The following is a 27,371-nucleotide window of genomic DNA, read 5'->3' as shown; positions in this document are numbered from 1 at the left end:
CCCTACCCCCCACCCCAATGCCAGTTATGAATCAGGTCCCATCAACAGTTCCAACAGGTCAGAGTATTCACGCTATAGTGTGTGGAATATCTCGTCCTGACACACAATGTTAATTTGACTCCATGTGAAGAAGTTACGGAACACAGTGTTGGGTAAAATCTGCTTACCAACGTGAAAGAGGTGGGAGCAAAAAGGGATGTGATAATTATAGGATGTATTTTGGGAGTCATGCAACAGAGTGATGTGCAATTGACACAAGTGACATTTATGTTTTAAGCCATGTGACTGTTTTATTAATTAATTCAGAGACTTCAGAAAGACTTTAATAATTCCTTTTTCATACATGTACTGTACTTACCAACAGTGTAGTCGGGGACGAGTAAACCTGGGTGTGGTCTATTATAATAAACATCTATTTTCATCCAAGTAACCTCAAGGGGGGTATTGCAGTGAAACAAATGTTTAACCCTTTTTATTGAACTGAACATAGTGTTTGCATTTTTCCACAACATAATCATTGAACCAATGAAGTAGCAGTAGATTATCTTTCATCAGAACATTTTAAGTAAGGTACCAAACTTGACCAGTTTACTGGAACACTACTGTTTCGTTATTTTTTTTATTTTTTTTTATGTAAGGTACTTGTAATTAGTAGTTACAGCCCATTACAGCAGTTGCATTATCATAAGTGTAACTCGAATCGATTAGACTGCAAAGATGACAATAAGATGGCACTGTGAAACTGTTAAATACTTCTGAGTCCAGTGATTGCACCATAAAACAACTAATATTTTCTTATATAACATTTCTAACAGCTTGCATTTGAAAACAAAAACATTAATTTCCATTCTGAATTATGATTGCAATGAAACCTTAGACAGTTTGTGCAATATCATTCTCAGTACTGGCTTTATTCATTTAATACCTCAGAGGTCACTGAACATGTGAATTGGCTTTTCCGAAAAGTAAATATTTGCTGTACGGTATGAATGTTTTTTTTTTTTTTTGAAGAAGAAGAACCATAAATATATATAAATATATATATATATGTATATACGTATATCTCACAAGACCAAGTTATTCAGAGAATAGTGCAAAACAAGACTCCCACTGCGTGAACAAGGCTGAAGTGCTGTTAGGAAAGGGGGGGGGGGGGGGGGGAGGGTAAAGTGCTGCCTAGTAGCGGTGGTGGCAGAGGTATGTGTGGGTGGAGGGGGGTGGGGGGAGCGTTCAGTCGGTGAGGGGAAGGTCCATGCTCCCTCCGTTATAACACCAGCAGATAGAGGAGCCACAGGAGGAAGCACAGAGTGCCAAAACAGGTGTGCCAGTCCAGCTTGAATGTGTCGAGCTCGTGGCAGCCTTTACCTGTCACCTGCAGCACACCAATGGACGTCACGGTGCCACTCGAGTTTGTGGCCTCAATGCGATAGAGGCCAGCGTCACTCTCAGCGGCCGTCTTTATGAACAGGGCATGTTTGCCTTCTTTTTGGGATAGTTCTATGTGTTCGTCACCGGCAAGTTTTTGTCCACTCTTGAACCTGAAGCAGAAAGTGAATGTTCACGTCACACAACACAGCACAGCAAAAGAAGGGTTAAAAATGATTTTTAAGGATTTAGTTATGTAAACGAATAAACACTTCAGTTTTAGTTGAATCAAAGTTACAAAAAAACCTGAACTGCAACCTCTGATGAAATTGTAGGTTAGTGGCACCACAAGAAATATTTTAGTGAATGAAATGCTTATTTAGATGAGAAATACTCTTGAGTGTAAAGATTCAATTCAATTCAATAAAAAAACCCATGCAGTGTGCAAAATGGATAAAAAGCAATCAAAATCATTTTGGTGTCTTATCCTGTAGGTGATCCTCCTGGGCTTAAAAAGAAATTGCTCTGGGCTTTTGAGCCTCAGGGGTTTAGCCTTGGTTTATCTGATCTCAATCCTGAAAAATACCAGGAGCTCCCAAAAGGGAATAAAGTTTCATCAATATGAATAACCCAACTTAAACGAATGCATACACAACGGTGACACTGCTATGCATTTCATTCTCTTTTTAGATTGTGGATTATGACTCAGCTAAAACTGTTAATCAAAACTACTCAATCAAGAGGGTTCCAGTTTGTTATAAGCTACCCACCAGGTTAAAGTAGGCTCTGGAAATCCAGTTACTTCCACTTCCAGGGTCACTGGTGACCCCTCCATTACCGTGGCATTAGATATGTGTTTGGAGAAGTTAGGGCCCTGGCCTGCCAGGTTCCCTCCCACGCCGGCTCTGCCGTAGGAGGGCAGCCTGATCTCCTCGCGGATAGCCGTGGGCTTGCAGATGTCTGGGTCCTGCTCTTGGGTTAATAGGGAGGGGGGGGCATGCGTGTTACTGGCACGAAGGGCGGCCCCCCGTCCAGACCGGGACTCATGCACAGACTCCTGCGTCTTCATACGGCTCTCATGCACTGAGTGGAGGGTCTGGTGATGGTGGCTAATTATGCTGCCGTCGGCCAGAGGAACATTAGGCAGGACGTTCGATTTGTTCTTGAGGATGCTGGAGATGGTGCTGGAGACCAGGTTAGGCGTGGGCACTGTCAGGGGACTGTGGACAAAGGAGGATGACTCGGATCGAAACTTGGGGCCACAAGGGCCACCAGTGGGGGACGGGTAGCTCTCTGTCTGGCTGGAGACCCACTCCCTGTGCCGGTGGTGGTGGAAGGCGTCACCGTGCTGGGAGTGTGACTGGTGGCTGAGCTGATTGTTGACGTGCAGGCTGTGGGCGCTGAAGCAGTAGCCATCCTCCAGGTCGTTCTCGGACTGGACCAGGTTGGACTCAGGCGTCTCTGACAGTGGCGGGAGGGAGATGTCGTCGGGGGAGGGACACTCGTACTCGTCGTTGGACCCTTCGGACCCTGCTCCCTCAGCGGTGGCAGTCGCAGCAGGGTCTGCCACCTATTAGGAGCAGATAAACACACACAGGTGCAAACATGGCGTAGCTTCACACACATACACACATGGAGAACATGAACCTATCACTGACACCCTCACACTTTCAGTACTTTGCCCCTGTGCACAAATGATTCAAGGCAAGCAACCTGGAGTGTGTTTCCAGAAACCACAGTGGTTCCTTAAAGACACTTAAGGCAAATATTTGAACTTTTTACCTTTTAAAAAAGTATTTTCTTTAGAAAAGATACACACACACACACACAATAGAAAATGACAAACATTATAAAAAAACGACAAACCTGTGAATCAGCATGTCCGCCCTCATGTGGGGCCTTGTGGGCATGCCCAGGTCTGTCCTTCCTCTGGACCTGAAACTCTCTCTGGATGTCCGAGAAGCTGGGGCCTGTTGAAGAGCTCAGGGGAGGGGTCTCCTCAGAGTTTCCCCGTGATTGGCTAAAGGCATGGATCTTCCTGTCCCTGTCCACCGGTGAGCTGGACGTGTTGAATGTGTGCTTGTGGGTGACGGACGAGTGGTGCTGCTCTTTCCGCTCCACTGTGGTCTTCCCCGTGATGGTTTCCACTCGGCTGGTGGCAGAGTACGCCTCCTGAGAGAAGGTTCTGGTCTCAGACAGCACTTTGCTCAGTGCTGGGGGCGTTTTGTCCGGCAGGTCCTGGCTCCTGCTCTTACGGAGATGAGGCTTTTTGACCTCTGGTTTCTTACTTTGAGGAGCATCCTTATCTTTGTCGTGGCCGGGTGTTGTGATCTCTGGTGTGTGTCCAGTTTCTTTCTGCTCTGACTGTTCCAATAAGAGCATTGTTAATACCAGATGACATATCAATTGTTCATGTTTTGAATTAATGGATTTATTCTTGCAATAAACCAGAGAAGCGTTTCTTACCACATCGATAGCGTCATGCTGTTGTGACTTGTTATTCTCTTGTGTTTCCTTTGATTGTTGAACTTGTACAGGAATGCCTCTCTCTATTATGTCTGGAGATTCCTTTGAAGCCTCTGCCTACAATGCCATGTAAATAAGTGGGATTCTTAATCACGGTGTCTTGGGCAACAAAACAAATATATTAAGAGTGACAGCGTAATCTATTATTCTGACCTCTAGTTTAGACTCCAGATCTATCAGCCCGTTACACAATTCCTTTATGGACTCGACAATTTCATTGTGCTTGAAAACCGTCTTGTCCACATACTTCTTTCCCTCTTCGGGTCCTAATACAAACATCAGAGACACACACAGAGTTCCTTAGAGTGCTTTGTATGTTGTCATGTTTTCAGACATACAGTTGTGAAACACATATATATATATACCCCTGTAACCTGAACTTGTGTGAGTCTGTGGGTCACCTCTCACCATGCAAGCGGATGGCCAACTCTGTGATCTGGCTGATCCGCTCCTCTTGCTGGGGCACAGTGGGCCAGACGTACTTCTCAAACTGCTTGTAGAGCACACTCACGGCCTCTTTGGTTTTGCACTGGGACGAGTACTTCCCCACTCGCACGATCGTAGCACTTGCCTCGTCACACCAGAACTGGTACTGAAATTGAATAGTGTTAAATAAGAGTTTCTGTCCCTTGGAAAAAAAACACTGATATCTATTGGTTGGTTATTTCAGAGGCAACATCACAAATTTTCTCTCATTTGCCTCTTTCATTGCTGAAGTTATTTTTGTGGTCTAAAGTTAATTCTCCAAATGCGAAATTAGACAGCACAAAGTATAAAATTGGATGAATTCAAGATGACAGCAATTTCTTGACAGCTGTTTGTGGGTATATTTTTAACCCTGTTGTTTTTTAACCGAACTGATTTCAAACCTGGACACTACAGTTATAAAAGGTATCAACATATTAATAAACTCATGACATCTCCTCTGTACTGTAGCTCTATACTCCCTGTAATATTTTACAAAGACAGAAGTGGACATCTTGTATTTAATGAGCTCCCCACAGCTGAGCCCTCCCCACCTCCTCTACAGCCTGTTGCAGCTTCACAGTCATATCCAGGTTTTGCTTGTACTCCTCCACCGTCCTGTCAAAGTCCCCCAGCTGTCTCTGAAGCTCATTCACGGCATCCTCCATTTCCCTGGGGCTGCTGCCAATCAGATGCTTCTCTGGGCTGGTGGACACTTTCGCCGTAAAGGTCTGCATTTTCTTCTTCAAGACCTGAACAAGGAGGGGGAATCTACACATTAAGCAGACTATTCATAAATCTAGCACAAATATATGCACAGATGGCATTATTTAACTTTTATAGACCAAGATATATCACTCATCTCTCTAACTCATGAACACACACCATTACACACACAAAAGATGTGGTTGGGGGGTGCAAGTAAATATATTTAATGCTTACCTGAAGTTTCTCAATGTATATTTCAATTTGTTGTATTTGATTTTTGACGGCCTTCAAATTTCGTGATTTGTCATTTTTCTTCATGTAATTAAACTTCATATTGTTGAATTTCTTCTTAAGATCCTTAAAAGATTCCCTCAGCTAAAATGACAAGAACAAATGTAAAATATTTAGCAAGTCATTTTACTTAACTACAGTTATAAGCAACCAAATTGATCTAAATCTAAACAATCTTCATTGATTTAAAACATGTTTTGTATATAAATGTTATTTATGTAAATCCAACATGGCCGACAAGTTACATGACCATGGATGGGGGGGGGGGGGGGAGAAGCATCTGAGCTCTTTGGCCTAAAAACAGAGCAAGGGTTGGACTTAGTCATAGGGGATTATTTTAGCAGTCTTAATGCTCTGGGCAGGGGGTGATTTATATGGAGGGGCCATTTTTGTCCAGCCTGTCAGGCTTTTGCCAGAGTGTGGAGTCTCCGGATGACTATCTCATGTGTCACTCAAGGACAGCTGCAGCCTGGATCCTGGATCCCGTTTTGGGATGGCTCATACGCTGGACACAGAGGGGAAAGACTCCATTTCAGAGGGAGAAGCAAAACGGGTGGATCGGTAAATGAGGGAGCGCAGAGGCAAAATGTAACAGATGATTCTTTGCGGGTGGAAGAACCCCTGGGCGTTCCCCTACCTCATCACCTTCCTCGTGTTGAGCTGAGGGGTCACTTAAAGAAGCAGCTGCCTCACGTGTCTGTTCTTTGATAGTTAATTAGGTTGACTGAAGAGAGGTAACCACAAACTGCATAATACAGCCAAGCAACACTTGGGCTGGGACTGTTTTGTCTAACACATATTTTCCGAGAAGATACCCACATTACAAAATGTAAACCTTTGAATCGCTATTATTATTCAAGTTATTAATCTCCCCTAGAAACCAATTACATCATTAAATCTTCTTCCGCAAAAAGGTCAAGACGTCAACAATGTTCAAAAGCTCCCAGGATAGACTATCAAACAGCTATGTATTTTGAGCTCAAAATGTCAAAACCGCACCAAATTGTCCAGGGCCTGGGCTTCTGTAGGAGACCTCTGAGGCCTGTAAAACACAAACGCTGTCACACCAGCCGGCCCCTGACGAGCAGCAGCAACTGCCCCAGCTGAAATGTCAGCCTGTTTACTCATGCATATTGAGTGCGGGGTGTTAGTTAGATGACCACAGCCACATCACAGATAAACGCATGACTGGTCAAGTGACAGATAGGCATATTTGTTAATTCACATCCAACACAAACAGAACACAGAGTGCATAAGGAAGATAATATTACACATGTACTGTAGTTGTATTGACAAAGAAACAAGGCAAAGGGAGAAGCAGATATAAACACTGGTTCAAAAACCTGTTTCCTAACTGTTCCTTTGAGCGACTATATTTAAGTGAGTTCATTCTCCCGGGAGTCAACATACTTCAGAACGCTCAAAGGAGAGATGTAAGGAATTTAACTGTTACCCGACACCTTTGGGCTACAACGTAAACGCTACACTATCAATCTGACTGTACTGGCATGATAGTCTGCCAAATACATTTACTGATGTACTCAGCTACATACGTACACACATGTTAAAAGTCAGTACCAATTAGTGGCATGTCTATGTCAAAAACAGATATCTTGTGATATAGAGAGGTGATAACTTTGAGTGTCATGAGAATGGTCATGAGAAGAGTGACCTTAACCTGCACCTGAGGGACCTTAATTTTGCACATTACTACCCTCTAGTGGTCCAGAATTCACGCAGAAAATATAGCATGGTTCCACAGAGAAAATAAATCAGATGACTCAACTGACTAGCAGTGAAGCTAACTACAGGAGAACTCTATGGTAGCCAATCTAGAAAACATTTGTGATACCTAGAGTGACAAGGTGCCTTTGCATTTTAACCTTCTGTCCCACATCCCACATACAGCCACGGAAAAAATTAAGAGACCACTTAAAAATGATCAGTTTCTCTGCTTTTACTATTTATTGGTATGAGTTAAAGTAAAGTTAACATTTTAGTTTTATTCTATAAATTACTGACAACATTTCTACCAAATTTCAAATAAAAATATTGTCATTTAGAGCATTCATTTGCAGAAAAATGACAATTGGTCAAAATAGCAAAATAAATGGAATGTTTTCAGATCTCGAATAATGCAAAGAAAACAAGTTCATATAGATTCTTAAACTACACAATACTAATGCTTTAACTTAGGAAGAGATCAGAAATCAATATCTGGAAAAACCGCATCTTTTTTGTCATTTTTCTGCAAAAAATGCTCTAAATGACAGTAGTTTTATTTGAAATTCAGTAGAAATGTTGTCAGTAGTTTATAGAATGAAACAAAAGTGTTAATCTGACTCAAACACATACCAATAAATAGTAAAAAATAAATAAAAACGGATACTTTTTTCAAAGTGGTCTCTTCATTTTTTCCGCGGCTGTATGTAGATGATGTCCTGCATTTTCATTGGCCATTTAGGTATTTATTTATTATTTTGATACATGGATGCATTATTTGACTCACCCAGCACATGAATCGCAACAGCATAGTTTCTTCCCTATTGAATAACACTACGTCAAAAGCAGAAACCTGGCTCAGACAAATGCCACATAGCCCAGCTTGACTGAAAGTCTGGCTTTCATCCTGTGAGAGCAGTGGAGGTTGTCATCAAGACGCTGTGGCTGCTGTTATTCAAACTATGCAGACGTGGGGCCGGTGATTTCCTCTGCTACGTCACAAACACCACACAAACTCTGCAGATAAGGCTACCAGGCGTTTCAGTTCAAATGTTTCAGTTAGATAGACATTATATCAAAGGTTTAGGTTATCTCTCAGCATTGGTAATATGACCCACATTGGCTCACACAAACCTACTACTCGTCCCTCATTTGGTCTATTTGTATCTGGTCACTCTAGTGACACCTAGAAACATCTTGAAAATAATTATGGGCAGTGTCTGATTATGTCCACATAAAATTGGTCAGTCAGTCAAGATTGATCGTCACACTGGTTATCATCAGATGTGACTGGTGAAAACATGTTAATTATTGTGCAGTCAAGGAGGTGCACCTCAGTACACACTGCGAGTATGAACTACAGAAGGTACTTTCACAGGTAATTAACATGTACAAAAATAGAAGTTAAAGCCACTTTGCATTGACTGTTTATTGTGCACAGCTCAATATAGCTGACCCTCTGCTTCTTAACCATGTTTCCTACACTGCTGATATGACAGGGTGAAGTGGAAACTCAATCAGCTGAAGCACAATATGTCACAAGGGCAACGTGCTGTCTTAAGTGATTACATGCTGGCGCCTTCACACGCCTACCACGCTAATCCATATTTTTCAAGCAGTTGCTCCACTCACACCCACAGACAGACACAGTATTGTACATACTTTACAAATGCACTGCACTTTATTATCACAGAAAATTAGTACAATTCCAAAGAAGCAAAATGTCTAGACCAAGCATAACATCATGGTGTCCATTTCTGTTAACCAGCCACTAGGGGGAAGCAGAGACATGTACTGCAACACTATGCAGTTTGTGACAACAATTTCACTATTGAGAGAACTGTTGTAGTTTACATATGGTCCTGTATGTATGACATACACACAGTGACATAATATCATCTGTTGATATGGACAAATGCCAATGGATGCACCGGGATGAATGCCAGGTTTTTTTGACACAACATGGCTGCGAAACTTAATAAGCTTTAAAGATGTGATAATAAATGTGAATGCATTGGAGTGTCTATAAATACATTTGCTAATAAATAAATAAGTAAACTACTTTTCAAAGTAAAGGTTACCATGGCCCGGGGGGACTCGTAATCTCCGGGATACAACTATTCTGGCTGCTAAGTGTGTGATAAGGGTGGAACGCTTCCCCCCCTCTCGAGTGACAGCAGACAAATGGCAGGTTCCCAGTGTCACTTAGGGTGTAGGCAAAGTTTGAGACAAAGATCACACTCCACAAACTAAATTTAACAAGGGCTGCCAGACTATAAATAATGCATGGGATTTGGAGGGGAGGTCAGGGAGTGCTTTATAAACTGCTCCACCAGGCCTGGCTGAGCCCTTTGATCAGAGGCAAGAAAGTGGGTTATTGGACACCAGGGCTGTTGGGCATGAAGGGATCGGACTCACCTCACTGATCTCCTCCTTGAACACACAGTAGTGCACGTTGCTCATCAGGCTCTCCTCACACTTGTTGGCCTCGGTGGTCCAGCTTACGCTGCTCCGCTCCAGACGCTCCAGTTTCCCCTGCAGTCGCACCACCGAAAAGCCCAGGACATGCTGGGAAGCAGGAGGACCCATTGTTTGCGTTTATGAATACAGCAGAGGGACATACAAAACAACAATAAAACAGCACAGAATAACACAGCAGAGTCATTAAGTTCTGTTCCATTAGCATTGAAATGTTTTATTCAAGAGTAACACAACCATACTAAATGACTTCCATAAAAAGCCAAAATGGAAATTAGTTTAATTTAATGGAAATTAACTCTTCTGTTTTTGCCTTCCCCTCACTATTGTTAACAGGACAGGAGGGAATGTGACACCATTCCTATTCATATGGGACATATTGCCCAATGAGCCACTGCCTGCCATTCTGTATGGCAAACTTGAGCTAAGTTAGTCTCTGCCATATATCACACTGGGCTCTTACCGACTGCTGCACCATGGCGGTAATATCGGTGCCCAGCGAGATGGCAAGTTTGTACAAGTGCCTGACGTGGCTCTGCCGCTCCTGGTGCTGTGTCAGCTGGATCCTGGCCTGGCTGGTGTCGCTGAAAGCCGCCACCGACTCAGACATCAGCAGGCTATCCAGCTGCGAGGAGGAGCCAATTACCGAATTAGTGTTTGATTAGGCTGGGCATAATCGAGTGCACTCGAAACAATCAGCATGCATTTTCCCCCACACAACGTTTGGCGACAGTTGCCATCTCGCCATCTGTTAGAATGGCATCCCACGCCAGATGCTACTTGTCTGCATCTTTATGATCTCTCAGCCGTTTGTGTGTTTTTGTTTGTTTTGTCAATTACAAAGTTTTGCACAACCTCACCAAAAAAGTTTTCCAAGCATTGATACTCATAGAAGAAAAAAAAGAGAAGCAACTCTCAAAAAAAGTTCACCTCTTCATGGAGCTGATTGAATTTCACAGCCATGCTGAGGACACTTTCATACTCCTTCATTTTGTCTTTCAGCCGCCGGTGCAGCTGAAGAAGCTCGGCGACTTTTTCACTCTTCTCCTTCACGGGAATCCCTTTCAGAGCCAGCAGTTCAGACGTCTTCACCAAATACTCCACCTCCGCGTTCAGTTGCTGTGGAAGGACGCAGAGCAAACAAACAACAGATAACTTTAAGCACCAATCTATTCTCTGAGTGTCTCTGACTTGTGAGACACCAGATGGTGCTCTACTTCACGTCTCCCTGTGTGAAGGAAGGCAGACAGACTGTTCTTGCATAAGGAGACATTATCACACACAATGACAGCGGAAGATGAATGGATGGGTGGGGTAATTTTGAAATCGCGGCGGCCAGGTGACTGATATAATAACCCACCAGAAACTGGGGTTTTGCTGAGTTGAAGTTTTCCTGCAGCTTGGCCACAGAAGACAGATCACTCCCCAAATCAACCCGGGAGGCTGGAGCGAGGACCTCCTCCACGGCTCGTAGGTCATGAACTACCTTGGAACAGCAAGCACTTACAATTACAATGACGGATTTCTTTGTCCACATAATGGTATTTCAAATCCCAAGAACATTTTGCCCAACAAATTGAGACAAACATTCAAGAGTATTGAAGAGCAAATCCTCACATCCCAAGTATTTTTTTTAAAAACTAAAACTGGACTAATACTGCCTTGTAATGAATTAAGCTTTCATTTATCGTGGACAGATAAATTGTGAATGACTGGACACATAATTAGCATAGTGCACACATACTCAAACACAGAAGTTCGCCTGAGGTTTTTTTTCAGTGTTTGGCTTGACAATTTGCAGTTACCTTTTTTATCTGATCTTTAAACTTCTTCCACTGCTTCTTCACAGACCTCAATTGGCTGACGTGGAGCTGCCAGGAGGTCCACAGCTCTGACAGATCAGCCTTCTTTTCACTCAGGCCCGCTATGGTCCTCTCCACCACACCCACAGCAGCCTTCACATTCAGGTCCAGCTTCTCACTCACCTGCCACGAACAGACAACAAGTACAACACCTTTAAAGACATCTATGCAAAGAACATGGCTGAGGTGTTTAAACAATACAGTAAAATATTTAACTTGATTTTGTTTGAATTAATGAAATAATTCAGTTGTTGATTCTACACCACACTTCATAGAATACAATTAAGCAATACACTCTGTAGACTTTTGAAGTGAAACACATAAACATTTGACATCACTACAGTCTTCACCAGTTTTTCAAACAAAACTGTTCCATTGTACCATCCTGCAGTCAGACAGCAAGAGAATGCTCCATGATATGTTATGAACAGCGTGTAGTTCATAGCCTTACAGTGTCTCTCACCATGGTAGAGGAATTGATGAAATTGTTCCCAAGGTCCTGCATGGTGAGAAATCTCTCCAGCAGCGAATGCCATTTAGCATCGGCCATCTCCTTCAGCGCGGCACTGTTCTCCTCATTCGCCTCCTCCTCCTTGGGTTTATTCTTGAAGCACTCCTGCAAGTTCTTTATCTGTTCCTCAACCTAGGTCCACAGCACAACACCAATATTAAGACTGGGGCAGTGTCTGAGACAGACTAACTGGAAAACTGTTGGTTGTAGCAACATGGTTGAAAGAACCCTATATCAAAGCTATAGTTGGACATTTTAGACCTGGAAAACTGTGAGTCATAGTGTAAACACGCTATAGTTAACATAAACATCAAACACAAACATAAACCATATATTATATACATACTATAACATAAATATATATTGAAGCCAGAGTCTATCACCTATTATGACATGGACATGACATGTACATTCTCAAGCACCTGCTTCTGTTAATCTCAAGCTCACATGTTTACAGCCGAAACTCCCTCCCCTGACATATGATGCATCCAGCTTCTTTATTCATTAAATTCAATTAAGACCAAGGAATTGGCTCAAAGTTGGCTGCATACTCTGCTCCATATGTTAGCCCTGTGTGCCACGATAAAAGAGAAACAGCCACCTCCTGTGCCAAGCGCAGGAACCCCACGTAAGGTCTAAGGGTCTCCACACGAGCCGAGAGGTTCCTCGTGATGGTCCTCAACTCCTCCGTCAAGAGCGACGCTTTGTTGGAGAACTCCACCCCCTCTGGACACCCCAGGGCTCTCAGCTCCTTGGTGACCTCAGCGATGGCCTCTGATTCGCTTGTCACATCCTGAGTGAGAACGGCCGATGACATGACAAGGTCAAGAATAATCAGAACACTTAACATTTCACTTAACAACTCTGTTGCTTGACTACAAGAGCATAGCTCAGCAAGGTCAACTTTCTGGGCTCATACAAAGAAGGCTACTTAACACATTTCTAGATCTATTGTTAGTGCTTTGGACAAATTGTGGGCTAAAATAAACGATGTAATTGTAAAAGTCTTGTTGAGGCCAAGAAGTCCACACTAAAGTGCATTTACAGACTCTGTAGTGCAAAGAAATCAAAATAGCATTACCACTGTCTGAGAGCTCAGCATTATGTGCTTGTTGAGAATATCTTCAGCCTTGTCGAGTGAATCCCCAGGATGTGTATTGCTGGAGAGTGTACTGTTTGCATTCTTAATCCATGCTGAGATCTGAAAGAGGAAGAGGGGGGTTTATAGTTGTACTGAGGAGGACTGTAGTTACACTGCAAAGCAAATGAGAAATTATCATTTCCAGCACAATCATGTTTCCCTGAAGGCAATTGAATACGGACCGTGATGCACTTCAAATGCCTTCAGAGACATGTAGCTCATTTATATTCTTCCATATTCCCTCAGAATATATTTATGGCTGAGCCTTCAAAGGCTACTGATAGAGCCAGCCTGGGAAACCTTTCAAGGTTTAAGAGTTTCACTACCTCTGAAAAACAGATACAGGTACTTTAAATATTTAACTTCATTATTTTTCTACCATACTGTCTGGGGTTTTAGTTATTTTCGCAGTTCCAGATGTAAGTTTGTTTCTTTTTGTCTTCTCAGAATGTGAGAAAATACAGTGCCCTCCACAATTATTGGCAATGGTCTTACTGGTGAGTACTGGTAAATACTGGGAAGTAATCCCTCTCCCGAGCTTTAGTTTTACAACAGACTGAAAAAGATTTTCTTGTGATATTGTGTAGATTCAATCCTATAAAGTTCCCCAGTTCCTGCATTGATAAATATCCCCACAGCATGTGGTTACCACAGCAATATTTCACAATTGGGATGGTGTTTCTTAAGGCATTGTCAGTGTTAGACTTATGCCACATAAAGCACTTTGAGGATTGGCCAAAAAAGATCTATTTTGGTCTCATATGACAATAAAAACCTTTGCACATATCTAAGGCAACCTCCAAACATGCTTAAACGTGGATCTTCTTTTGTCACCCACCAAAAGAGTCTAGTGTTATATTGTAGACCAGCACCTCAATTCTAGGCACTGAACTTAATACATTTTTGTTTGGGTGATGTATGAACGGTGGTGGCCTTGGCCATCTTCAGGGGATTCTTGGTTTGGGGGACAGGTTTTTCCTACATTACATCTGGGTGGTGTGATCCACTTCGTTCATATGGATCCTATGGTGTTCAACTGGACATCAAAACACTTGGATACTTTCTTGGAGTCTTTTCCTCACAGAAGCATTTGAATCACCTCGTCTATTTAGTCTTCATTCCCTCTGTTATTTCACAACCTGGCTGAGTGATTTTTATGACCATGAGATCTCTATTTGAATCACTCATAGGTAGTATCTTATTATGGTCAATTCATAAGTGCCACCTCTGTATCATTTGCCTTAATCTGGAACTCAAAAGCACAGGGAATAGTATAGTAAATTTAAGTTTTTTATTTATCTATTTTTAACGTTAGCAGACAAATCACTAATATACCAGAGCATCAGAGTTAACAATAAAGATACTGATTTGGAAATGATGTCTTTTGTATTTGTGAAAATGGTCATGTTGTTCAGGGGGGTGGACTTATTTTGCAAGTCCCTGTATGTCATATACAGTATGTGTGTCTCTGTGAGACCCTATGGACAGCACACTGCACACTGGTCCATCCCAAACTTAATCTCTGTATTTTTTTTCCAGTCATGTTAAAATCCCAAAACACATTTAGAGCCTGGGTGAGCTGGTGGGAGGAAGTGTTTGTTTTAGTTGATTTCAGTTCAATTATGCTCACAATGGGCAACTTCTAAACTCCTAAAAGCAATAATTATCTGCTAAAAGCATTGAAATGCCAATCCCACAGACTGTGCGAGTTCACATTTTAGAGCCATCTTACATGTCATAATAATAAATAATAGCACCTAATTTACATACAATTGTAGTCTCTTTACTCACCTTATCCATATGGTCCTCAAATGAGGACACCAACTGCTGCCTCTTTGTTGCCAGTTCTCTGTGGGCACTACACTCTAGGCTCAAAGCCTCCATCCTCTCTTTGATGTATCCCAGCATCCTTTGCACCTCTGACACTTGCGGACTGTCAAGGAGAACGTGTTAGTGTTTTGTTCTTCCCATACAAACCGAAGCTATGAGAGTGAGGCTAACTGCAATCACAAGACAAAGACTGAGAGGTAATAACAACAGTGCTATTGTGAGACGACCACAACGGTGGGCAAGCATCTGCATACTCTTTTACACAATCTCGCCCAGAATGGTGTAATCTCTTCTCACAGTGTATGAGAGAGACTACTTACCTGTTTGGGGTAGTCTTTTGCAGGATGAGCTTCCCTCTCTGAAGGGGACCTGCTGCTGCCTCTCTGATGCTGCGATGCAGCTCCTCGTGCCTCTTGGCCATCTCTGCTAACGTCAGAGGCTGATTCCTCAGGCACTTCATGCGGCTCTCAATGGTCCCCAGTGCCTCAAATGCCTTCATAAGAGCAAGATGTGAACACAACATTTTATCTCCTCTTCACTTGATAATGAAAATGCACAAGTTAAACTGTTCAATGTGTTGATCCCCAGTGCTTCAAGTAGAACTTAGAACTAGCACTGAAGTGCACATCAGTATCGATGGATGACAAGTAAAAGTAATTTATTAGGCAACCAATATTTCAACCTGACCATTACTCTTTAAATGCAAATGTACCCTTCATCTCTAATGAGGCAAACTTGCAGGGACCTATGCTAGCACTAGAGGGCAGTGTTGCCCAAATTCATTTGGCCGCTTCTCAGCATTCGGACTAAGTGTGGTGAGGGAGCTCCCTGAGCTCAGGTGTGAGATTTTTAAGCTGCCTAATCATCACCAGGCTCTTTGGCCGTCGTCACGCGTCAGCTAGATAGCGGGCAGCTGTGGCGGCAAGGCGTCTACCTCGTTAGCACTGCCGAAGAAATCGTGTCCCTCCTGGAGGCGCTCCAAGCGGCCCATCATCAGGCTCCAGAAGCGCTCGTGCAGCGTCCGAAGCTCCCGACTCTTCACCTCGACGCGCTCCATCTCCAGACACACATCTTCTTCATCCTCCTCCTGGGCCACCCGCATCTCGGCTGATCGAGCAAGAAGCTTCTCCACCAGCAGGCCCCAGTCCTGAAGCCAAACAGTGTTGGCGCCACATTCCCAGAGGAGAGCGGTTGGTCAGGGGATCCATTTCATAACAGGTCATGTATCACTGGTCATCTTATAGCATCATGTAGCTTACCCCACTGACTACATTACAGTTCAAACTAGGCTGACTGAAAAAGGGATGTATTAGAGAGAGAAAAACTATCTACATTTCTGTCAGGAGGAAAGATTCATTTCATAGGGATTCATGCATTAATGATTGAATTGCAGTTTTGGGTTTTACTCCCCAAAACAAAACTTGTCTCACTGAAAAAAATAGAGAATGGCCAATTATTATGTTGGGATAGATGATCTGCAAGGACATCACATAACATGACAAGAGTGAACAAACAGCCACTCACAACAAGCATAGTTGACCTTCTCTGCTGTCACTTACAATTATACATGCAGTGCCTCAAAATCCTAGACAAAGTTTCCGGTGTTTAGACTTAATTCATGGTAAATACACAAGCCCTGCATGTGACCTGTTGCTAATGGGTGCATACATTCTATGTTCCGTTAAAATACGTTGCATTAGTAAAAAGATAAACACTAGCCTAACCCTAGGCTCCTATCCCAGCAGGCAGTATATATCTGTTTAGTTTACAAATCTGTTCAGTTCAGGGATTTAAAGCTGTGAGACACACTTACTTTCCCATGCGATCCCCGCTTCCTGCGGATATATGTCATCCTTCTCCGGCATTATTCAAATGCTTAGAAAGTAGACACAAAGCGCTTAATCTTACCCTGGCTTTCTGCTCAAACTCATTGTATTCCTGAAGCAGTTCATCACTTTCTGACAGAGATGAGCCAAGCTGATCATTCTCCAAATACAAATCTGCATTTTCCTTGAACCAGTGCGTAATCTAAGAAAAAGAAAAACAGAAAGAAAAAAGTCTTTAACAGTGCCCCTGAGTACATATGGAGAATATTTGTGTTGCCTTTTGTAGAGTATATATACTCTTAGCCCGGCCCTCTCAAAACCTGAACACAAGGTACACGCTCTTCTGTGATATACACCCCTTGACACTTTGCCAAAGTTTGAGATTGAGTATGACATCTGAGACACCTCTCTGGCGTGCAGCCAGAGCCCTCGCTACTTTCATTTCGTTCGGCCCTCGTACGCATCAACTAAGAATAAGCCATCACACGCGGGGAGGATGAAACACGACCAGATGGTGCCACTCCATAACAAACTGCTTTACAAGCACCGAAATAACAGAAATGTGATTCAAGTCACTGCGTTGTAAATTATTGAAAGAAGTGGTTGGGGGGGCGGGGGGGGGCGGCTATGTTTCAAGCAGAGTTTAAACTCCAAAACGACAAATGAAATCACAAACTCAATTAGACTGTGAATAATGCATACAGCAGTACTCAAATTAGTTTCCACCAAACTGACGGGAACCCCACTGAGCAGTTGTTGAAATGTAATACCTTTAAAACCCATGATTCATCAGGAAATGGAAACAGGGCTGCATAACTATACATTCCTGTCCTTATTATCATTTTGACACCCATCCTCTTTGTCTTTTTCTTTCTGTTATTTTAGTGACGTCTGCTTTCTGCCAAAAAAACACTCACTTCCTGTTCTTGCTGCTCCCACTGGCAGATGTTCTGGATGACCTCCAGCTTGCGCCGCTGCTGCCTCATGCGCTGGTCCACCTGCCTGCGCCGGTCCTGCAGGAGCTCCATCAGACGCTCCACCTTACCGCATGTGCTGCGCGCGCCGTACAGAGCCTCAGAATGACGCAGGGCCTCGTCATCCTGGAAGTCACTCAGGTAGTCCAGCAACTCGCGACTCTTGTTCAGGACGAGCATTGACTTCTCCAGAAGTCCTGAGGTAAAGGCAGAATATAATGGGATATTGAGTGTTGAGGTCATTGTATAGTTCATTCCCTTTTATACGTTGAAGTGGGATGGATATTGTTCATGCTTATCTCTGAGACAGATTTATGCACTTACATGCCCAATATACCAATATGGTATACATCTAAGAACTCCTTGCATTTACTGCGTGAATGCAGCCACCAAGGTTGTACTCAACTGAAGGGAAATTCAAAATTGAGCCCTCTTCTATCACAAAATAAAATATTTGTTAAAGAACCAAAATATTTGTGTGCAATCAGTATAATCTGTGAATGATTAATATGAAGCGCTGCCAAATTCCAAAAGTCCCTGAACAAGCTGACCTTGCTGAACAACAAACAAATGCTGCCCATCAAATCTGCATGCAAGGCAAGGCTTAAACTTAAGTGATCTTTCATTTCTGTTGCAGCCCTTGGGTGTCTAGTATACTTACAGACTTGATTACACGTGAAAGAAATTCAAATCTGAGCTCAGTGCCTTTGAGGCATGATGGAGAACCTGGGCGAGAGCAAATAATCATCTGGCTCAGAGCGAGAGAGACGGAGGCTCAGGAGAAAACATGAGACACTGCGAGAGAACGTCAGGTTCAGGCCCCGGTCAGCAAACACATATGGGACATGATGTAACTGGTCTCATGGGTGGTGTCCAAGAGACCCACAGCATGGCTGTGAAAAGTTCACGGGTAAGAAAGGAAGAGGAGGAGGTCGGGACTCCAGGACAAATCCGCGCCAGACCTGAGCCAGATCCAAGCCAGATCTGTTTCGGTATCAGCGTGTATCTGGCCTGCTGCTCACCTCGTTTAATATCACTGTGTCTCTGGAGGAGTCTGGAGAGGGAGTCGGCATCGGCAACCCCCTGGCCAACGCGCTGGAAATCCTCCGCCTCGTCAATTTTGATGGCGAACTAGAACAGAGCAACAGTCGTGCTCACATTAGTCATGACACACACACACACACACACACACACACACACACACACACACACACACACACACACAGGGATGTTGTTTTATTTACACAGGGTGCTCAAGGAGGGAGGAGGGGAGAGGAGAGGAGTGTAGAGAGAGAGAGAAAGAGAGAGAGAGAGCGAGCAAGTGCAAACGTACAAATACGCACAAATATGCCACAGAGCTCCCACAAACAAATATGAATAATAGAACACACACACACACACTCAAAATAAGTGTCCAGTCTAGTCGTGTCTCAGAGATCTTTAAAAAAGATTCCGAGCTCAATGACTCATGGCACTCTCACTCATTCAAGTCTAAATTGGATGCAGTAATGGCTGCTGGGAAGGGAAGAGTATGAAGTCAGGCCGAGTTAAGGAGCCGTGTAAAACATCTGCATCGTGCGTCAGCGACGACCTCTCACATTTCAGGGCTTTTACCCTCTTATGAACGCTTTTTGATGTACTTTAGCTGACACAGTCCTAATGGAGCACTTTGAATGATAATACACATCCGGCCAGCAGAGTTGGGTGTCTCTCACTTCAGTTCAGCTAAAGACATATTTGTTTAGACAAGCGTTTGGGTAATCTGTATGCACCAAGTTCTGCACTTGTGTTTTTTTGTGTATTGTGTTTTTTTATTAGGGCATTACGTTTTCTATCATGTATTGTGTAGCTGTACTCTTGTACCTGCTGTTGTAAAGAACTTGTGATTCATGTCCATGAAATATATATAAATAAACTTTACTTCCTCACTTCAGTTCTCTACCAAGATGACCTTGAAAGTCAGTAGCCACAAATTGTGGCCATTACTCCACTACTGCACATAACAGCAGGAAAATAGTCTGTGATACTGCTTTGACAGCAAAGCCACAGGTTGGAATCTGATCCAATTATTGGGCAATTCCTGTGATGCCTTCAGACAACAAACACCTGAGAGGAAGCAGACACTCTCTCTCTCTTTGGAGCCCCCGAGCTGAGCACAAACACAGGGCTTTGAACTCCCTGACGGTATCGAGCAACATCACATTTCCTACCATAAAAGCTGTACAAATACGAAAACAAGCTTTTGTGTTTAAAAAAAAAGAAAAAAGGCAACAACAACAAAAAAATCCACATTGTTTTACAAACATACCCAGTGACAAGCTCATAGGGGAGCTTGGCAGTTTGGTTGTAACCTAGCATTAGCAATGATGGGGGGAATAGAGACTGAACCGAGGGCACTCTGCTACTCCAGCTCTTACCTCCAGGGCCCTGTCAAAGAACTCGGAGGCGAGTTGGAGGAGCGACCTGCGCCTCTCCAAATGGGCGATGAGGGTCCTCCAGGCGTCGCTGAGGGTGTCTGCCATGGCTTTGAACACCACCTCCTCCCCCACCTTCTCCTCCGCCGTTCTGTCTGCCTTCTCCAGTAGAGCCCACACGCCTTCATCATGTTTCTGTGCAATACACTCTTGGTTAGAGACACACATGGCATCTAATAAGCAATAAAGAAAATGTTCAATTTATTTAAATATTTAATCCAGTGGCAGTACAACAAAAGTTGGTGTAAAGATAATTTCTACTTCCTCAGTCCCCCTACAAATGATTACAAAATATGATGACATGTTGCTTCTTGTTCACCCACTGATTTCCCTCCTGGTCATGCAAAGTGTTAGCCTGACGATGTCATACTCATAATTCTAGGCTGGGTTTGGGCTGGTATCAAGGCTAGCAAAGTGTATAAAATCTTAATCATGGCGAACATAAACAACCCCCTTTTTCAAAACAATGTCATGTGAAGAATAGAAAGAAATGTTTGGTCAACAAGTAACTTTTAGAAAAGGCGGGTTAAATGGGGTCTAAATAAGCCACTAGGCAATTCTGGCAAAACGTATGCCAGGCTTAGGGCACTGTAGGCCTTCAACATGTGGTGCACACACAAAACCCAGTGCTGCCCATACATCTGTGCGTTTTCAGCGTGGGCTGAAAATATTGGTTTCTGATTAGAAAACCCCCGGAGACCCTCCCAAAGGAATCGATTTTGTGATGGCGATAAGAATGTCAAGCTGGCCAGCTTAATTCTGACAGCAGCAGGTTATACTTAAATTGTGGTTCTGGTAAAGAAACTGGCACGTACAAATGTTTACCATGATAGATTAACCAAGCACATTTGTGCCGATCTGTTTTTAGTGCCGTTTTTCAATGTGGCATGGGACCTTTTTAATTAGAAGGCTCCAATGAGTTCACGTCTATAGTTAAACGACGAAAACAGTTCACCCTGGGTTCTTTTTTTTTTTGGATGGGATGTGAACTGCTGTTTAACAATTCATGGATCTTTATTTTGAATTTGAAATATTCCAAAACAAAATGGGTAACAAGGAGGCTATTGTTGAAGTTGAATTGGGAGCCCATTTTCCTCATGGTAAAAATCAGACTTAAAAGGGTCTGAAAGGGGGACTGTGAATGACTTATGTAACATATTGGTGCTCCTGCCTGATTTCCATTACTGGGCACAGACTGTGGATGATGTCATTCAGATGTGAGTATGTGCCACTCATGGCTTAATCCATGAATTTTCAATAAAGAGACCATTAATACTAAAAGTCACCAGCAAGTTTCCATGTAAAGTATGCCTAGACCTTCTTCATGTGGATACACTAGTGTAATAACTGTAAAACACTAGTAATTACACAAATCAATAGGTGACCAAACACTTAACACTAACGGACCAGTTCAACATATTCAACCATCAGTATGTAAGTATAGTATGTAATATTCAAATTCAAGCACTTACTATCATTTAATTAAATGTTTATGTGCATGTGAGCTGTCAGTACTGCTATGGGCTATGGATCTGATTATGCTGTCAGTGATGTATGGTACAAGGCTGAGAGCTGTTCTTATTCAAAAGTCCAATGCAATGCACTTGACAGCTAACACTAAAATAGCCACTGAACTGCAGGGGCCTTTAACGAGGGATGGAAAAAAAATACTGTGGAAATAGTATAAATCAACAGCCATGCCCATTGTGAGGTGAGGTCATTTTGTACAGACAAAGTCATCATTAAAATATTTAAAGATAAATTGTTTTCCTAGATTAGAAGTGAACATGAAGGGCTGCTAACAAATCATCGTCAGATGCAGACAAGGATGTCACTTTTAATTGCATTAACAATCATAGGACAGTTTTAAAATGTTCTGGGCTGCGTAGGGTCCAACCTTGAGCTTGGCAAGGAGCTGCTCGTGCTCGCTGAGGAGATTCTTGGTCTCCTCCTGGTTGGCGCCGATCTCGAGCAGGTTGGGCTCCGCCTCAGTCAGCTGCAGCTCCACTAGCGTGCCACACTAGAAGGGAATAACACACACACACACACACACACACACACACACACACCAAATACACATCAAGGACATGTTTATGTGCGGAGGTAGTCAGGCCGAAACCTTATACCTGCAAACACACAGCACGCGCCCACGTAGTGCATCGCACATTCTGTAAACAAACCATGCAAATAGTTTCCGTAGGGGAACCGCCACCCCCCAATCCCTCATCCTTTCCTGCCATTTGGCCAAAGATCACCTAAAGGGAAGATTTTTGAGAGCAGTCTCACACGTCTCAGATTAAGCTGCCCCACAAATTATCGCCTGCAGAGCCAGTCCCAGCAATGCAAATTAACCCATCAAACAGCTTCAATAAACGCATTTGGGAAGGAGAGAGGGAGAGAGCGCTGGGTGAAACCTAAGGAGCGCTGGCAGCTGCTCCGGCTTGTCTCGATTGTGATGTAAATGTGAGAAAATGCATTTAAACACAAGTGGGCTTACAGTAACGCGGTGGTAGGCCTATTATTTCGCAGGCATGCATTGGCCTTTACCCACTCCTGCGTGCTTGGCATTGTGGCAGATCCTGTATGTGGCCATTTTTAAAGCCTTGAGAAAACTGCCCCACTCTCTCACTCTACAGTTTACAGTCAAAGGCTATTAATACTAAAGATGACATATGATGACGTCTCACTAATAGTGCTCTTTGTATTTTTTGGTGCTGTCATCCGCACTACATGGATGTACCCTACAGACAGGTTTCCATATGTCTGACCATGGGATTAGAGAAAGCTTTTGCAATAGGAACTTGTCATATGCAAGCTTGGTGGAAAAAACAAAGAGGTTTATTGACTGACTATATACTGTGAGCCATGTGTTGGAGACATAATTGATCACAGAAAATTTTCCCTGCCATGTTTGGGGCTGCTCTTTAGATAAATCGATACAGATGGCAGGTGCTGTAAGGACAGCGTCTACTGATTGCAGACTGATCAATAGTTTCTAACTGATGGGTCTGGGGGGTCACATCAAAGCCATTCCAAGGTGTTATTGACATGTAAAAGACCCACTTTTGTCTGTACTGGAAACCTGTCAAACGATTACTTCATCGAAGTGTATGTTGGTGTGGGAAATCTGCTGATTCAAGAGCCGTAACTACTGATTGGTCGATGGAATACAACAGTTCAAAAGAGCATGTAAATTACTACTCTACCATTTAAAAGCTAAACCCAATGTTGGACAAGTTAAACAGACCTGAAACATCATGACATCTATCAATGTTTACCTTAAGCAAACTGATATTACAGAGAATATAGAACAAGTACCTTCAGTACTGTAATGACTATCTGGGAGCCCCCAGCCTGTACTGCAACTGTGCTGATTGTTGTTGTGGAAGGTTGACCTCCAACGTCACCTTCCCTAGACATTGTTCCTCAAGTCCACAGGTCCAACACGGGGAAACGTCCACACTGAACCCCAGCAGCAGTCTCCCGTTGACTCCAACACACACAGTTAGCTTTATCCAATCCCTGCCCCAAGATCCAAACCCCAACAATAGTTGTTCAGTACATGCTCCTTGAATGTACACTCCAGTAGATTGTAGTCCTCTGGTCAACAGGTAAAATCCAGCTTGTGAAGAAGAGTGGTGAGATAGAGAGAGAGTGAGAGAGAGAGAGAGAGAGAGAGAGAGAGAGAGAGAGAGGGGGAGAGAATGAGAGGCTCTGCGTTGTCCACCAAACAGTCTCTTACTGGGACAACTGGCTTGAATGAACACTCGGCTCCAAACACAGTGCAGAAGTTGACAGGGCAAAGCACAGCGTGTTAAAAATAGAAATATGCACTAGGTTTATCACACAGTGCTGAGAGCCATATGACACACCCCTAGTTTGGTGGCTCTGCTCTCACCACACCACTCTCGCTTGCTCTTTTCCTTTACCTCCCTCCCTCCCTCGCTCGCTCTCTCTCTCTCAAACTCCCTCCTTTTCTCTGTCTGCCTGCCTGTCTGTCTGTCCATCTGGCCTGTCTATCTGGCGTGTCTGTCAGCCCATGGCCCTCACCTTGGAGGGTTGATTGGACACAGGGCTTTGGCCCAAGCCAAGAACACTGTGTGACAGACTGAAAGAGAGCGGGAACGTGAAAATAGTGGCCCTGATCAGTATCTGCTACCCCCATAAAGAACCCTCTGGTTCCCTCAAGAGGAATTACTGCTGTCACCTCAGTCGCCAAGCTTCCCCTTAGCTTGGCATACAAACAGCGCAGCCAATGGTGCTTTCTAGAAAGTTCTATGAATGCAGTGAATGCTTGTGACATGAAGTCATCCTTAAAAAAAAAAAGAAAAATGTTTTTTGTAACTTCCTCAGAAATATATATTTGGAACTTCAATGCATTCTCCTGGGATAGATACAATCCCCAGAGAACATTATGTTCAAAGAGTAATCCATTGAAGCGAAAAAACAAGGCAGCGTGTTTGGGGGAGCGAGGAGGGTATTGTCCTAATAAAATGGGACTCTGATTCCCTGACTACAGCACAATGGAAGGAAAGCCCACAGAGACAATTTGATACTTAACTCCGCAGGGAAACACAGCCAGCGCCCCAGCTTCCTGATAACAGACGTTTAAGTCTTTTTTTCTCCCTCTCTCTCTCCCCACATCAAACACAACATATGCAGTTTCTTAACCCAGCTTTATCATTGCTGCTGTGGCTTCCAAATGACAAGAGACTGAACAATACTCAACATGCTAATGATTTATGCAGCTCTCTTCGCTGATGGTGACTTACCCATCAAAGCCTGTGCGTTTTCCAGGATGCTCTCAATCTGCTAGGTCACTTCCTAGCGGCATCTGGTATATACCACACGTAGGGAAATGTCAGGGAACTGCACAGGGGAGAGACAACGAGAAATCAGATTTCACCCCCTGGAGTCTCAGTGACACTATCACACAATCTTGACATGTTTACTCACGTGACAGAAAAGTGCCTTGAGCTAAGCATTAATGGGCTCAATGTTGTGACATGCTGAAAAGCGCAACATATTAGCGATGAGAGGAAAGTTGCCTGCGTGTGCTTTTCCAAACGACTGCTGCACAAGGACAAAGGGATGATTGTTGCGTTCTGAGGACAAAAGTGAAGAATAACGGTGGTTTATGGCCTCGTTAAACAAGGTGATGCACCATCTCTTGCTTATTTTGATATTTGAGTGGTGTCCCAGTGTGACTATAAATTATACAATAGAAATGTGTTAAATACACAAATACCTTACATAATGCTCTGCAGAAATAATAAGAGAAAGATGACCTCCTATGTTTCATAATGTTTCCTGTCATCCATCTTACTCTACCAACAGCCACAGATATTGTTTTCACAGCTTGTAACACACTAACATAGGACAATAGATTATGAACATTTCACTGCAACAACATATCTCTTTGAAGCATAGGAGAACAAAACAAGTCAGGGAACATGGAAGCAAACCAAAAAGGAAAATAAAACGCACACAAGCTACAGCAGATCACCTTTGCTGCCGCTTCAATGAAGGGTTCAGTTAAGGTCATTACAATGAGTTGTGTCACTGTTTCCCCAAAGGACATGCCTCTCATTTTATAGAGCATGAACATTGCCTAACAGGGGGGTGCCTGTCCACCACCCATATCCATTATTTTGAGTGGTGATTGGAAAGACATGTCATGATTACCACTGATACCAGCATGTTTGTCTTTTTTTTCTTTTTTTAACAGACATGCCACGTCCCCCCCCTGAGGCTTGAGGCAGTGGCAGCTGCAAAGTTGGCAGGACAGCTGAGAAAGTAGAGAGCCCTCAGAAGTTTGAGCGAGCCAGGGATAGCCGAGGTCCTGGCAGGCCTCAGACACACGGGCCATCTGTTTGGATGGAGGGAAGGAGGAGGGGCCGGGGGGTCTTCTGATAAATCAGGCAGCGTGTCGCCCGAGTGGCCTCTGCTAAATCACTGGGGTTATAATTAGTCTCCGAGTCTCAGCGTCACATCAGCCACCGATGCCCTGATGAAACCCACGACCAGCGCAAACCATGGCAACACATGTGCATTCTGCCTGCTTACACATACTCATATAAAAATGATACACACCTTGTGTACGCATGTCCATACATATATACAATGACAATGCCTTGTGCCAGCATAAACAAACTCATAGAAAGATGAGACACCTAGTGTATGTTCGTATGCAGGTATGTTTGCACATATTTACGTATGCATGATCACACATACATACGTACATACATACATACATAAAGAATATCCTTTTACATTCACATAGGTATAATCACAATCTGATCTTCACATACACACACTTGAACACTGTCATTCACCCTATCATTAAGTAGATTTCAAAAGGCCACTTTTGATTCATTTATGTAATTTGGCAGTCAACCCTCCCCATGAAATGGGCGTCTGATCAACTAAAATTATATCATGCCTCTCCTTGAAGGAAGTATGTGGTCTCCAAAGGGCCACAACATTAAATGAAACTAATTTCATTAGTGAAGGCAGGCTATTCTTGACATGCTACCCAGGGCTTTGCCAATAGATGTCAGTGTCATATGTTATCCAAGAGGACCACCATGCCCTCTAAACAAAGGAGGAGAGCTATAAATAAACAGCAAGGGAGGGTACTGCAGTCTGAAAGTCTGAATGCACTTGTTAGCACTCCACCGTATGTGTGTGAGGACTACACGCACATATCCACATCCACAAGGGAACAGGCATACTGCCTGGAGTAGCATTCCACTGCAGGGCCTGGCCTTTATTCAGTTTGCACATCCCCCAATGGAGTTTATCTTGCAGCAGATACATGAGGAGAGACCCCTATTGGAGCCACCTGCCAGCTTGGAATAAACAAAAGGGAATCACTTACAAACACACACACAAACACATTTGCGCACACACACTCACACACACTCACACACTGACAGACACACACACACACACACAAACAGACTTATGTTTCCAAATCAATACTGCCAACAGCCATGGGAATGTAACCAAGCAACACGGCCAAAAAAGAGATGCCTTTTTCCAAGTCCAGCTGTATCTGTGTTTTATTATTGTTATACAACACTGTTTGGTTGGCGGCCCAAGAGGATTTGAATGGCAAGGGTAAACTATTATATAACATTTCATGGAAATAATTAAAAACAAACTGTAGAGAAATCATTTGTATAATAAGTTGGAT

General features: G+C 43.3%; 1 protein-coding gene across 1 annotated transcript; it reads right to left on the bottom strand.

The window, feature by feature from the left end:
• Positions 1-139: 139 nt before the first annotated feature.
• ccdc141 (coiled-coil domain containing 141) lies at positions 140-23,992 on the bottom strand. Its single transcript, XM_080838910.1, has 25 exons — positions 23,492-23,992; positions 22,071-22,193; positions 20,117-20,308; positions 18,722-18,830; positions 17,643-17,896; positions 16,808-16,927; positions 15,834-16,046; positions 15,220-15,392; positions 14,861-15,002; positions 13,010-13,129; positions 12,530-12,721; positions 11,881-12,060; positions 11,361-11,540; positions 10,916-11,041; positions 10,486-10,674; positions 10,019-10,180; positions 9,496-9,645; positions 5,299-5,439; positions 4,911-5,108; positions 4,300-4,483; positions 4,045-4,157; positions 3,832-3,948; positions 3,232-3,729; positions 2,136-2,935; positions 140-1,538 (listed from the first exon to the last, which is right to left on the bottom strand). Exons 1-25 carry the CDS (start codon positions 23,591-23,593, stop codon positions 1,265-1,267), a joined length of 5,052 nt encoding a protein of 1,683 aa, XP_080695036.1. The 5' UTR covers positions 23,594-23,992; the 3' UTR covers positions 140-1,264.
• Positions 23,993-27,371: the final 3,379 nt, after the last annotated feature.

The sequence above is a fragment of the Sprattus sprattus genome (assembly GCF_963457725.1).
Source record: "Sprattus sprattus genome assembly, chromosome: 5".
NCBI classification, from domain to species: domain Eukaryota; kingdom Metazoa; phylum Chordata; class Actinopteri; order Clupeiformes; family Clupeidae; genus Sprattus; species Sprattus sprattus.
This window is presented reverse-complemented; position numbering and strand designations above follow the sequence as displayed.